Consider the following 13568-nt stretch of genomic DNA (forward strand, 5'->3'; position numbering starts at 1 on the left):
GATAGTTTTGTTAGGCTTCTCCTTTGAGTGAGATTACTTTCCTTTGGATCTCTCGTTCAGGCTGTCTTCATAATGCTAAGGGATAACCCCAAAACTCTCATGGCACCAAACTGAAATTCAGACACCACAGACCCACCGCACCTCAAACCCAGTTCTCTGTCAGTCTGCAAGTCATATCTCTAAGCTTCTAGCTCTGGAAAGGGGCAGTGAAAAGGATAATACATGCAGTTGAAATTATATGTCAAGCTTGTTATGCCTGTACTTGTAACTTTATATAAAGAAGGTACATCGATTAAGCCAAATGTTTATTGCCAAAACAAAACAAAAATATACATTCATTCATTGTTTTCTTTGAAGAAAGTGGTAAATAATAAGAGACAATAACAGAAGCTTTGAATTAACGACGTTTGGGCAAAAGGCTGTTTTTAGTTCTGGAGCCTACTTTCTACTTAAGCTGAGGTGTGATTCAAGAGGTGCCCTTCAAAATCTCTAAAAGTCATTGCCCTTTGACCTGATGTTTTCCACCTTAGCTAGCTGTTATGTATAGAATATGGAATCCAATGGGACAAAATGTTTTGTTGCTGGCTGGCTGCCTCCTGAGGATCAAGCCATCAGACCCAGCGCTTAGTTTTGACTGATGGTTTTGTGCTGTGGTAACAGAATTTTTGCTGGATAACTTAGAAGATCAGAGAATTACTGTTTCATGGTTCTTCTTGGATGCCACTTGTCAAGGTAACCAAAATTTCTGTAGATGGCAAAGTTGTGTCCATTCCTAGCTTCTGGACACTGCATCCCCCATGGCAGGAGGCTTGCTCCTCACGTGATGGCAGAAAGGTGAGGGAAGGGCGGAGCCTAGCAGGCCCTTCCTAAGAAACAGCCTCCTGTAAGGAAGGTAGGGACCAGCTCCACCCAGACATGTCTTCTAGACTCACTAAGACTCAAGTGGCTGACACCCGGACTTCAGGGACCAGGACCCACTGGCGTTATCTCCAAACAAAAACTGAACAAACAAAAGGAAGTCTATCTTTTGAAGTACAGTCTCCCACAGAAATCTGCTGCCACTACACCGATGAGTACAACACCTGTTTCCATAGGACCAGGCTGCTGGCAGAGGAGAGAAGGCCAGGTGGTAGACGGTGGCGGGAGGCGGAAATAGAGGGACGGGCAAGGAGACAAGATCCAAAACTGCTAGAAGGAAAGCTGGAAGGAGATCTGCTGCCCTCGTCAGCATTTCACAGCTTCCACTTTAGAGACAATGTATTGATCTCAGGCAGAGTTGGCTCCCTGGGGAAGCATGCGAGCAGCGCGGACAACAGGAGTTGTTCAGAGGAGGCACCCCTCATCCACCTGACTTCTTAAAGGCCTCGGGCAGTCGTGCAGAGAAGCCGGTGAACTCTGCATTGCTGCAGCATTTCTCCGGCAGGCGTCAGCCTGTTCATTGTTGTCTTAGAAAATAGCTCTCAGCATCTCAAACGGTTACGTATTCTGGACTTACTTGAGAAATGTCCAGTATCTAAATTTCAACACATTCTCTCTCTGTCTGTCTGTCTGTCCCTCTCTCTGTCTGTCTTTCTCTCTCTCTCTCTCTCTCTCTCTCTCTCTCTCTGTCTCACACACACACACACACACACACACACACGCATGCACTAATACACATCACACTTTGCATATATCTAGAGTAAATGGTGAACAGATTGGCAAAGGTGCTGTGTCCCCTTTCCATCATCTAGCTTGGTGTGTTTTACAACCACCTGAAAGGCCTTCGCACACATCAGTGCCCTGGCCCTGCTCCAATTTAACGAGTTGGGAGTCACCAACTCATCAGCCTCTTTCACAAAGCTCCCATTTGATTCCAGTGAACGTCCGGGACTGAGCCTCACGGCCCTCGATGTCCCTCACAGCCCTCACTGTCAGATGCCGGGGCTTTGCCTTCTACTGGAGTCAGCTTTAATTAATCTTCCCCCTTCATTCTGTGATGCACACTGTTTAGTGCTGCTTCAGAGAGAGTTCACTGAGCAGTAAAAGTGAAGGGAGAACAGTTGGTGAGAATTTACTCAAGAAATTAAGTTTGTCATTAATAGGAAGGATGGGCCATCTGGATAAGCAGTGAGGTTCTGTTGCTGAGGAGAGATTTTAAGGAATGCGTCATTTTTCTTATTAAACCTGTTAGTTCCCTCAATGTGTGAAGCGTGCATTTTAATAAGAGCAGTAGCCATGCTGATTAAGTAGCTACTCAATAGTAACTTACCCTCAGCCTTCACCCACTTTCGAGGGTGCTCTGAGGACTACCTGGAAATCTCATGTACCCCTCACACAGCACCAACGGGTAGATCTGAAAAGGAGAAATATCAGTCATTTTGTATTGAAGTCAATGATCCTCCAGATTACTGGTGCATATTTATGCTTTTAGAAACCTGTAGAACCATGACCACAGTGCTTTCCTCTAATGGTTTTGTACACACACACACACACACACACACACACACACACTCACTCACATGAGTGAAAACAAAGGCAGAATCATTGAGTTTGGGCCAGTTTGGATCCCCCCCCTTTTTAGTGAAGTGTGTACATTTGACATTTCAGGTAGATATCAGGCCTGAAGCAGGAGGACTGTTAGCTGCCTTACCAACATTTCCAGGTGGTTTTGAGGTTCATTGCTCAGAAAGGCTGCTCTATTTAACTGTCCCTTGAGCCCCCGTGCTGTACCAGGTACACCAGGGACAAGCTAAGCACATCTAGTCTTTGGTAACTCGGTGCACTTAAAGATAAATGGCTGAGGTGGATAGTAAAATGGAAAATTAAAGCCAAAGAGACTGGCATTTTAGTGTGAAATGGAGGTGATGGGTAAGATTATGTTTAGAATGAAATGAATATAAACAAAATACATGGGCTTTCTTCATAAAACAAAACTGGGTGAATGTCCAATTTTCTCTGGAAAGGCCTTTCTGTATTCTACCTCCCGAGGAAGCCCAAGTCTCCTTAGGCCTGATGTCCTTGTGCCCTCTGTAGCCGCTAATCTCCTCTGGATACCCATACCTGCTGTGGAAACCAGTATCTGCTTTCTTTCTACTCACTAGAAGTACTGGAGAAGCCTTTGTTTCTAGCACCAGGACAAATGCACTATGATAAGTGAAGAATTATATATGGAAATATATCAAATATAGTATTAATCAATGTAATTCATCAGAAAAGATGTGTGTTTGTGAAAATGCATTCATCCATATAAGTACATTAAACGTAAAATGTAAGCATGATATATGGACGTCTGTACGATGACAACAAAAAGTTTTAGTTCCATAAAACAAAACAAACAAAGCGGCACCCAGGACTACTTCACAGCATAAGAGAATTTCTGTAGATCTGAAGATTACCTACTACAGTTTATTATAAAAAGAGGCCTAAGATCGGGCAGGGACCTTGAGGCACTGCTGCTGCCTTGTAGCCCTGGTGAAATCATAAAGAGGAGTAAATCTCTTTAAATTTAGAAGCTTTGTTTCTACCGTGGTTTTTCCAATACCACTCCAGCCTCAACACTGGAACTTGCATGACCTTATTTTAAAAACAATTTATTACCCTCTTTTCTCTCTCTTTCTCTCTCTCTCTCTCTCTCTCTTTCTCTCTCTCTCTCTCTCTCTCTCTCTCTCTCTCTCTCTCTCTCTCGTGTCTGTACACGTGTGTGTACACATGACCACAGTATGTTACTAAGGAAATTTGCAAGTGTCAGTTCTCTCTACCATGTGAGGCCGGGAATTGGACTCAGGTCATCGGGCTTGGCGGCAGATGCCTTAGGCAGAGGTGTCCAGCCCCTGCCTTCTGCATTTGACCAACAGCTCTCTAGAATATTTCCTCTCGGCTCCTCGGCAACTGTGTGTCATGGGGTGTCTGGAAAGCTGGGGGGTTCTGCGATTTCAAGCACAAAGCTTCTCAGATAAGCACCTCCTCTGTGTGATTGATTCTCTCGAATAGAGAATCAGCCCAAATGACTGCACCAATGGATGAAGGTGCAGCTGAAACAGAGATTGGTGACCTAAATGGGACATGTCACTCTTCCTGCATTGTGACTGTGGCAAAGAGAACTGAATAGGGAGAAAGCTTACAGCTGGCCAAGGGAGGATGCACTGAGCTCAGCATGCAAGCACCACAGCAAAAGCTGGCCTGTCCCCTCATGGCTGTCCATCGGAGCTCATGACTGCCCACCAGAGCCTCGCCAGTACCCGTGCTTCTTTCGTGATCTACAACTCCCTAGTCGGGGCTCTGGAAGAAAAGCATTTTCTGTGAAACTGTTGAGTCTGTACATTATATATCCCTGCAGTGAAAGGAAAAAAAAATTATGCTTGCCACTTCCATCTTAATTATAAGAAAGGTAGAAATGTCTATGAAAATAGCCAGTCCAGAAGAGAAACTGAAATTTTTAAGTTATTTCACTTTGTTTCAAAAGTGTATTTCCTTGTGTTTTCTCAATTTAAAATATTGTTGAATTCCCCTAATACTGAGATAATTCTGTTATTAAGAAATATTAACTGCTTTGAAAATATTGGAACTTAATAGAAATTATTAGAATTTAGCATGCAGCTTAAGTGTACAACAGAGAAATGATCCTTCCCACGAAATGGAACAACTAGAATGCACTAGATTTAGTTACAGGATTCATATTTATTCAGGAAGCATTTGGAAGAAGACGAGAGATCTCTGAGCCCACAGGAGGCAAGCTGCCGGCAAAGCAGAGATGGTGTGGGTGGAGCTGAAAAGGGCCTGCGGGAGAATGACCAAGGAAAAGAGGTCAAGAGAGGCCAAAGCCCAAGACTGAGAAGGACGCGGCCAGGAGGGAAGATGTCTGGCAGGTGTCACTGGGGTTCCAAGAACACAGCTGCTGAGAACTGGGCATTTCAGGGAAGGACTCGAGGCAAACCTCACTTGATCAGTAGGAACAAGCCTTTGTGCATTCATTCATTCACTCGTTTATTTGTGTAAAAGAAAGGTGTGGTTACCTGCAGAAGAGGCTAGTGAAAAATTCCATGGGGCGGGGCTGGGGGGGAGGCTGCCAGGAACCCTCCGCAACTGAGGAACTATTGAGTCTCTTTCCTTTGGGAGGAGGCTACTGATAGGTTGCCCATGCATATGTGCTAATTAGATTCTGTGGGTTATTTTAAAAAAATTAAAAAGAGAGCATGAAATTGGGAGAGAGATGTGTCAGGTGGCTCAGAGGGCTAGAGGGAAAAAGTGAGGGGTGGATCTGATCAAGATACATTGCTAACATATGTAAAAATTTTAGAGGATTATGAAATGTTAAAAATAAATAAAAAGAAAGCAAGGAAATGGGAGAGTGTCTAGAAGAAAAGCGGTATTTTATTTCTATTCAGATTTATTGTGTTGTGTGAGACATGACGGTTGCACTCATGGGCTGCTGGCACTTATGGTCAGCTGCCCAAGACCTGTCAAAACTCCATCACAGTGGGGGCGGGCTCACGAGGCCCCACCTCTCCTGATTAGCTAGCGATTAGCTGGCAGTGGTTAAGATTGGTGGGGGTGGGGAGGCACAGTCCACAGTGCTGTGGCCACCAGTAAGTTTCCCTTGCTTCAGGAGAGAACCCATCACCCATGCTGAAAAGAAACCCTAATGAAATGCAGTTGCTGGCCAAAAAGGCAAGAATGTAGATGAGGAAGCTGTTGGGAAGAAGGAGAAAAGAGAAAGTGGGGAAGGAATAAGACAAGGAAATGAGGTTGGTGTGATCAAAATACTGCGTGTGAGGGAAGATGGTGGAAGAGTACTTAAGCATATTCTAAGAGAAAAAAACAAGACTAAAAGACAAAATTCTGTTTTCTTGGGGCTGTCTTTTAGAAAGGAAAGAGAGGATAATTGGAGGGTGTATTCTAATAAAAATTACTCTTTGTGTAGTAAAGTCCTTATTCTGGATTTAATTTCTAGAGGAAATTCATGTCCACTCTACCTAAAACTGATGTGTATCCAGAGGCAGGACACATAAGAGACATGCTCCTTTCCCAGAAATCCTTCTCTCTCCCAGTGTCCGAGAAAACCCAAAACATCTTCCTTTCAGAAGCAGCTTTTCTTTCTTTCTTCCTTTTTTTAAAAACATTTTATTTTTAATTTTTTTTAAAATTATTAATAATAGCAATTCATTTCAATACCTTCTTTTTTATAATTTTTTAAAATTTATTCATTTTGTATCCCAGCTGTAGCTCCCTCATCCCCTCCCAATCCCACCTGGCCTCCCTCTTCTCTTCCCATGCCCCTCTCTAAGTCCACTGATAGGGGAGATCCTCCTCCCCTTCCATCTGACCCTAGCCTATCAGGTCTCATCAGGACTGGCGGCTTTGTCCTCCTCTGTGGACTGGTATGGCTGCTCCTCCTCAGGGGGAAGTGATCAAAGAGTAGGCCACTGAGTTCATGTCAGAGACAGTCTCTGTTCCCCTTACTACGTGGAGACCGAGCTGTCACGGGTTACATCTGTGCAGGGGCTCTAGGTTATCTCCATGAATGGTCCTTGGTTGGAGTATAAGTCTCAGAAAAGACCCCTGAGCCCAGATTTTTTGTTTCTGTTGCTCTTAAGTGCTCAAGACTCGATGTTCGTATGTTTGTACTGTGACTACATTTGTTGTATTTAACGTGCCCACCTCATGTTCAACATTAGGACAATGTGACCTCGGAAGTGACTAAGTGAGGTTGCCTTCCAGGGTAAGGCTCATGAGTCATCCTAATGGGCTGTTTAGTCTGTAAGTCCCTGGAGGGCCACTGAGCCATGAGCCCATGGCTCCACACTGCAGGCCGTGTTATCTGCTGTTGTCTTCTGCCCTGAACAGCTGTGTGTCAACCTGACCAATGAAAAGATGCATCACCATATCCAAGAAGTGCTTTTCCTGCAAGAGCAAACAGAGTGTATACAAGAGGGAGTTGCCATGGAAACCGCCTATTCTCCTGGTAACCAGGCTGCAGTTTTGGATTTCTTCTTCCAGGTACTTACATAACATAATTAGATACTTAACAGGATGTGTGCATTCAGGTGCACTGGAGAGAGAACATTTTCATTCTGAAGGTCTTGTTTGTGAGGTATCCTTATATATGAGATTCTGCAATGCTTTTATAATTCCCTAATAGTCTTTTGAGGAGCAAGATTACCCATGCCTGAAGGAGCATTGGAACACTCACCACTTCCTTGAAAGGACAAGAAATCTCAAACTTGATGGTATAAGGATATTTGCCATTTTCAAACCTGAAAGTCTCTTTCGGTCAGTTACAAGAGGCCAATATACAAAATGAATTTTATGAGCTAATATTTGGGCCAATAATAACATGAAATATTTTATGTATTTTGTATTGGCCTTTAAAGGTTCTAAAATAGAAATTTTGAAAAGTTGGCAGGAAAAATGTATGCATATATGACTTTGGGTTAAGCTAATCTTTGGTTAAAGTTACGCTTGAGGGCATCAGCATGTTTCTACATTCATACTTATTATTTCTGTATACATTTCAAAGCTTTGTCTCAGTATCTTTGCTATATAAGTAAGGATCTGTTATGTAAGGCAGGAAGATGACTCAGTGGTAAAGGCACTTGTCACTAAAGCTGATGACCTAGGTATGGTCTTGACGTATTTGAAAGAAGATAGCCAACTCCTACAAGTCACCCTCAGACCTGGACCTGAATGCTGGCCTCTCTCTCTCTGTGTATGTGTGTGTGTGTGTGTGTGTGTGTGTGAGAGAGAGAGAGAGAGAGAGAGAGAGAGAGAGAGAGAGAGAGAGAGACATGGTGGGGGAGATAATAGATAATAAACACCTGTGGTAAAATGTGTTGCCGACAGCAACTTTTATGTGCTGTCATGGGATGCTGTCACCCATGCATTTAAATGCTTGAGTAGTGTTTCAAACAAGCACCATCTAGCAGTGTGGAATTCTTACGATCATCTGTCTCTACAAAAGTAGATTTCTTTATTGCTTACCATGTGTGTTTTCCTAACACTGTGCCCTGCTCTGGTTCCTGCTACCAAATTATCAGAGTAAGAGTCCTAGCTGAGAGATCCCAAGTGATAGAGTACAGCCATGGGCAATCATAGACAGACAGGTGTTAAAAGTCAACACACTCCAGCCAGGCACTGTGGCACACGCCTGTAATCCCAGCACTCAGGGAGGCAAAGGCAGGCAGATCTCTGTGATTTCAAGGCCAGCCTGGTCTACAAAAAGAAGTTCAGGACAGCCAAGGCTACACAGAGAAACCCTGTCTCAAAAAAGCAATCACACAAACAAAAAGTCAAGACACTCACATTCTAAGTAGCTGTGTGAATATAATAAAATCGGAGAGCATGCATTAAGGACCCGCCCCCCCCTCCAAGTAGAGTAACGGAAGCAAACTCCTGCTTTTGCTGACTTTCAGAAACCATCCGGATTCTTCTCCCTGTTGGATGAGGAGAGTCACATGATTTGGTCAGTGGAGCCAAACCTTCCCAGAAAGCTGCAGAGTCTCCTGGAGTCGGCAAACACAAACGCAGTGTATTCCCCTATGAAGGACGGCAATGGAAACGTGGCTTTCAAAGGTCCGGGCCCAGCCTTCACCGTCATGCACTACGCAGGAAGGGTGAGTGGAAGGACCACGCGTGATGTGCCCGGCAGACTGCTGTGCCAGAGCCGAGGGAGCCTCAGAGCGTCCAGGGTGTGCCATTAGACACTCAAAAGCCACTCCAGCAGCACATGGCTCACTTTCACAAGCTCTTTGCCTTAGGTCTGAGGCTGAGTCGACGTCCCTGAACAGTATGTACTGAGCAGGGTGACTGGCTCACAGTGTGTGTCCACTTGCGTCAGTATGAGGAGCCCCAGGCTTAGCACAAATAGCTCTGCTCCACACTTTGGGGATATTTTCTTATATGAACTTTGGGTCTGTGAGTGCACTTGGCCTGAACGTGGCCTTAGCATTGAAGTCTTTTCCTTGGAGCCTAAGAAAGCAAGCCCTCCATGCTTTCCCAGCATTCCTTCAGAGTATAAGCCCTGCCTGTGGGGGTGTAAGCCTGTGGGGTGTCCCCTACTCCTTTGTCATCTCCTGTTAGAATGCTCCACGTCAGTGCATCTTTTCCCAGGGCTGTCCTGCCATAACTCTCTCATGCTATCTTCTTTTTAGGCCCTGTGTTCTAGTTCCCTCAGGTCTCTTGAGCCCCTCTTACTCCTGTAAACCCTTCCCAGGCAGACTTGAAGCATCCTTCCAGGCCATTTAACAATACATCTCTTAATTTAATAATCTCTATTTTTCTCTACCCAACCCTTGTTTATTACTGATGATTTTCAGTTTTAGAATTATAACCACACACACACACACACACACACACACACACACACACAGGAACATGCATGCACACACTCATGCATGCATTTTGAACTACTCCATAGTGACAGGGAGAGACTCATTGGTGTATCCCAGCTCAGCCCCTCCCTGGTTCACTAAGACTTCACTGTCCACCAAAAGAGGATGTGAGGTAAGCCAGGAATCTGCACACACCTAACAGTCAGATGATGGAAAGCAAAGAAACAAAAATTAACACACTGGAGCTATCAGACTAATGCTATATAACAATGCAATTATTTGGCTCATAAAAGTGTAGAGATGTTTTCCAGAGGATCTCACTGTGAAGGAAAGGGCATTTCAGTGAAGACTTGAACTCTGGAAGTTCATGTCACTGTTCCATACAGGACTCAGCTACACAAGACAGAAGCCACTGTCATCGTCTAGGCAGAAAACAGCTTAGGAAACAAACTTTGAGAGAGTGTATGTTGCAATTCCAGAGGTGCTCCTAGTGTGCCATGAAATCATCTGCTGCCCGCTCATGTCCAGTTACCACTGCACCTGCAGAATGGCAGCAAGCAGACCCTCGCACCCAGTATCCGAGGAGCAGGGACTAGGCTCAGGGTTCGCTGCTGCCTCAGCAAAGAGAAGCTTGTGCATGGTGGGCGTACCTGATAACGTGTCAGAAAGCACAGAGGTGTAGATTCCATCGCTCTGCCTTCTAAGCCGAGCAAACCGTGTGAGACAGACGGACACCAGAGAACAGTGAACTCCCTGATGCAAAGCAGCCTACAAAATAGGCAATTAGAGAAAGCATTAAGGGCGAGTGGGCAGGTGCCCCAATAACCACCCACGTATTTGGGAAAGGGTGCAAGTTTCATTGAATGGGGAAAGAGTGATAGGTGAAGCATCTAATATTGGTTTCTGTTCATCCGTGGACATCTGTGTGTGCCTCATGGATGGTTCCATCCTCTGGACTCCCGGCATGTTTTCAGAGGAGAGAAGATGAAACAGTAATAATGAGGAGATGGTATTGGACATATTGGGGGAAAGGCAGAGCAGGCTTTCTAATGATTGGCCAGAAGCAGCAGATCAGGAGATGGCATTCCTGAGAAGGGGCAGGCAGGCAGAGAGAGAAGGGATGTTCCAGGCTATAGGTAGGAACGCACACAGTAGGACCCCACAATCCTCATGTGGCTAATAAAGGGGGGACCACAGTATGTCAGCCCAATACATGAACTCACAAAGAGGGGAGCAGTGGAAATGCTGGTGGTGTGGGGATTAATGCAAACCCTAATTAGATGGTGGGATGAAACAAGCTCACATTTGCAAATATGCATCCTGACAAATGATCCAACCTAAGAACAACATGCAGAAAAACAACTATGGGCAAGAGAGGACTCTTAAGAGCCCTGACAGGAGAATAGGAAGCCTGAAAGTTACGTAGAAGATGCTCCTGAGAGAAGCTGGGCTGACTGATGTCCTTAGATGCTTGGAGAGGCTTGTGGGTCATGGTGAGCTATTCTGCATCTTAATCTCTAAACAGTTACTAACTTCTAATTCTCCTTGGCCTTTTCAAAGCCCTTACAATTAGAAAAATGTTTATTGTTGTCTTTAGATGTTTTAAAACTCTGCCTTCTTCGTGTTAAACATTTTCTGAATGTGGGAAAATGTATAAAGCTACAGTCAGGTATCATGACTTCTTCTCATGCAGGAAATAATTTTCTTAGGCGCTCCCCAGGAGCTCATGCATTTGAATGACCTTATTTAAGAGTCTTCTGCGTCGTGCCTTATAGACAAAGCAGGACCAGGAGAAGTGCTGGCTGGGTTAAAAATCAACAATATGGTTTGGAATCAGAGCTTGATTACTGTGAGTTCAGTTGTAATTATTTTTCTGAGCACCTAATAGCATTTCAATCTTAATTTTGTTTTTGAAACTTTAAGGGGAAAACAACTGACAGTTTATATTACTAGGGAATTGCTCACCGAGTTCTTAGAGAAATTGAAGAACACAGGGACAGCCCAATGATTAGTTGATACAGAGCAAAAGCTCCTGTGGAATCATGCATTTTCCTTGAAAAGCATCTTTGTTTTTGTTTGTTTGTTGTTTGCTTTTTAAGAGTTTTCCGTAATTGGAGTCGAGTTTGTGGCTTTAGGAAATCTTTCATTTCAGTGAGATACAGTAATGAGTTGAAGCCGAGGCCTCCCCAAGGACTTGCCCACATGCCGCAGTGTAGATTCTCTGTGATGTACAGCAATATGTGAGCCCATATGCCTTTAGAATTGTCAGACGTAGCCACATGCACTTACATGTTGAACTGTTACATCTGAGACCAGAAGTCTCAGGGACATTCTACATTTTGTTAATTGAGAGATACAGAAAAAGTTCACCCACTTAAAAGCAGCCTGTATTGTCTCTGATGTGTGACCTTTGACCCCAGAGATGGCTCCCAAAGGAGAGCTCAATGAACCCATGTGTTCTGGGTAGCATTTTCTTGACCAGATGGGTGGTGTAAAACATCTTTCATCACTCTGTGTTCCTGCCTAGTGGGATTACTTGCTTTTTTTTAATGAGGATATGCTACATCCTATGGGAAGAATAGCTTGCTGCAGAGAGTGATCCTGGCATTGTCCCCCTGTCCCTGTCTGGACGATCGGGTCCTGGATGAACTTACTCAGCTTAGGAACTCTAAAGACAAGCCTCCATCCTTCTCAGGAAGCTTGCTTGAGGTGGAGGCTCAGAGGTCCTTTTAGGAATGTTTAAGCACCATTATGTGATTACATCTGAAGACCCTTCCTAAACACATCTGAATGTTTCATTACCCCTAGGAGTGTGGTGCCGCTTCCGATCTCCATTACAGAAATATTTTAAAGTAAATGGGAAGAGGCTGTGCATGAAATATTAACAGAATCTCATTAAGGAGCATACGTTTGAATTAAAGAAAGCTTTAGGGGGTTTGGGGGTTTGGCTTCTTTTTGTTTGATTATTTGTTTTAGCTAATTTTAAATCATATATGAAGTTACGTGTTTTAGGGTTTGCTCTTAGGCTGGTGATTTAAGTGACAGACAAGCATTAAATCCACAAGTGTGTCTGAGTTTATTGGCGGTTAGAATTAAGGATCTTGAAGAGAAGAAGAATTACAGCTTGACAGTATCAGCTCTTAGGAGAGTTGAATTTCCATTAAGGTAATTCTAAACTAACTCTAGTCGGAAATGGTTCTTTAAACCTCCTAAATTTTTATGTGAGAAAAGTGAGTGGATTATGAAGTTGTAAAGCGATATGGGGTTAAAAGTAAAGATTAAATTAATGAAATTTAAATAAAAATTCAGTTGTGAAGCACACATTCCACACTCCCGTGTGGAATGACCAGATTCTCAGCATGAAGACTGTGAATACAGCCTTGCTCAGAACAGAGGTTTTAGTACATGTGTTGGGGGCTACAGTGTAAAGAGATCACCTGAGATTGGGTAATCTGACTCCAGTGGTAATGTGCAGAGAGGGTGGGGGAATCATGTGATCCCCAAGGCTATGATTAGCATGATACAGAACAAGCCAGGAAGACCTGAGTGACCTGGAGGAGGAAGGCAGGATGATACTTGGAGGCCCCAGAGCTCCGGCCTCCTTCTCCGGCCAGAATCACAAGAGTACAGACCTCCTGCTTACAGGAGGCCTGGAGAAGAGAATACAAATATCCATTGTCTCATACGAGTTTCCATACAAGAAAAGTGGACATCATTAACACGTAACTTGATCTTGAGCTAACCCCTGCACTCCTCAATCTTTGTCTCCCAAGTCACCTGGAAGTTGCACGTCCTCTGTCGTCGACCTGGGCCATCTCTCTGAACGCCAGGTCCCTGACCTAATCTATAATATTTCAACTGCCACCAGTAACAATACATCCTGTGTATAAACAGCTCCAGGCTGGGTTTTCTCTAAGTAGGCCTTTGGCAAAGGTCGGTGATTCATCAGGATCTTACAGCTATGGCTGAAGTTGTTAGAGCTCTTGCTACAAACCGAACCTGGGTGGCTTCACCCCCACAGGAATGTATCTCCCCAGCAATGAGAGAAGGAAGTTCAAACTCTAGCACCTGCACATTTCTGCTGGTCTCTCTGTGGACAGGAGGTAACCAGCCCCTGACTTGAGAATGCCCTCCTCCCAACTCTGCCATTCTGTGTGTCTTGCCTCATTTCCTCTTCCCAACAGGATCTTGGGGCCACCCTAATATAATATGAATCTAACAAATTACACATTTTTTAAAAAATTCCAAATAAGGGTGTATAAT

At 44.2% G+C, this 13568-nt stretch overlaps 1 protein-coding gene across 2 annotated transcripts in view; it reads left to right on the forward strand.

The window, feature by feature from the left end:
- The window catches only part of Myo16 (myosin XVI), a 450668-nt gene that overhangs the window by 288198 nt on the left and 148902 nt on the right, over window positions 1–13568 (forward strand). For both annotated transcript variants that reach the window (XM_060381367.1, XM_060381366.1), the window contains exons 22-23: window positions 6823–6975; window positions 8388–8588. In XM_060381367.1, coding sequence (XP_060237350.1) covers window positions 6823–6975; window positions 8388–8588 — 354 coding nt within the window. The remainder of the gene's footprint in view (window positions 1–6822; window positions 6976–8387; window positions 8589–13568) is intronic.

Source organism: Meriones unguiculatus, chromosome 4 (genome assembly GCF_030254825.1).
Source record: "Meriones unguiculatus strain TT.TT164.6M chromosome 4, Bangor_MerUng_6.1, whole genome shotgun sequence".
Taxonomy (NCBI): Eukaryota; Metazoa; Chordata; class Mammalia; order Rodentia; family Muridae; genus Meriones; species Meriones unguiculatus.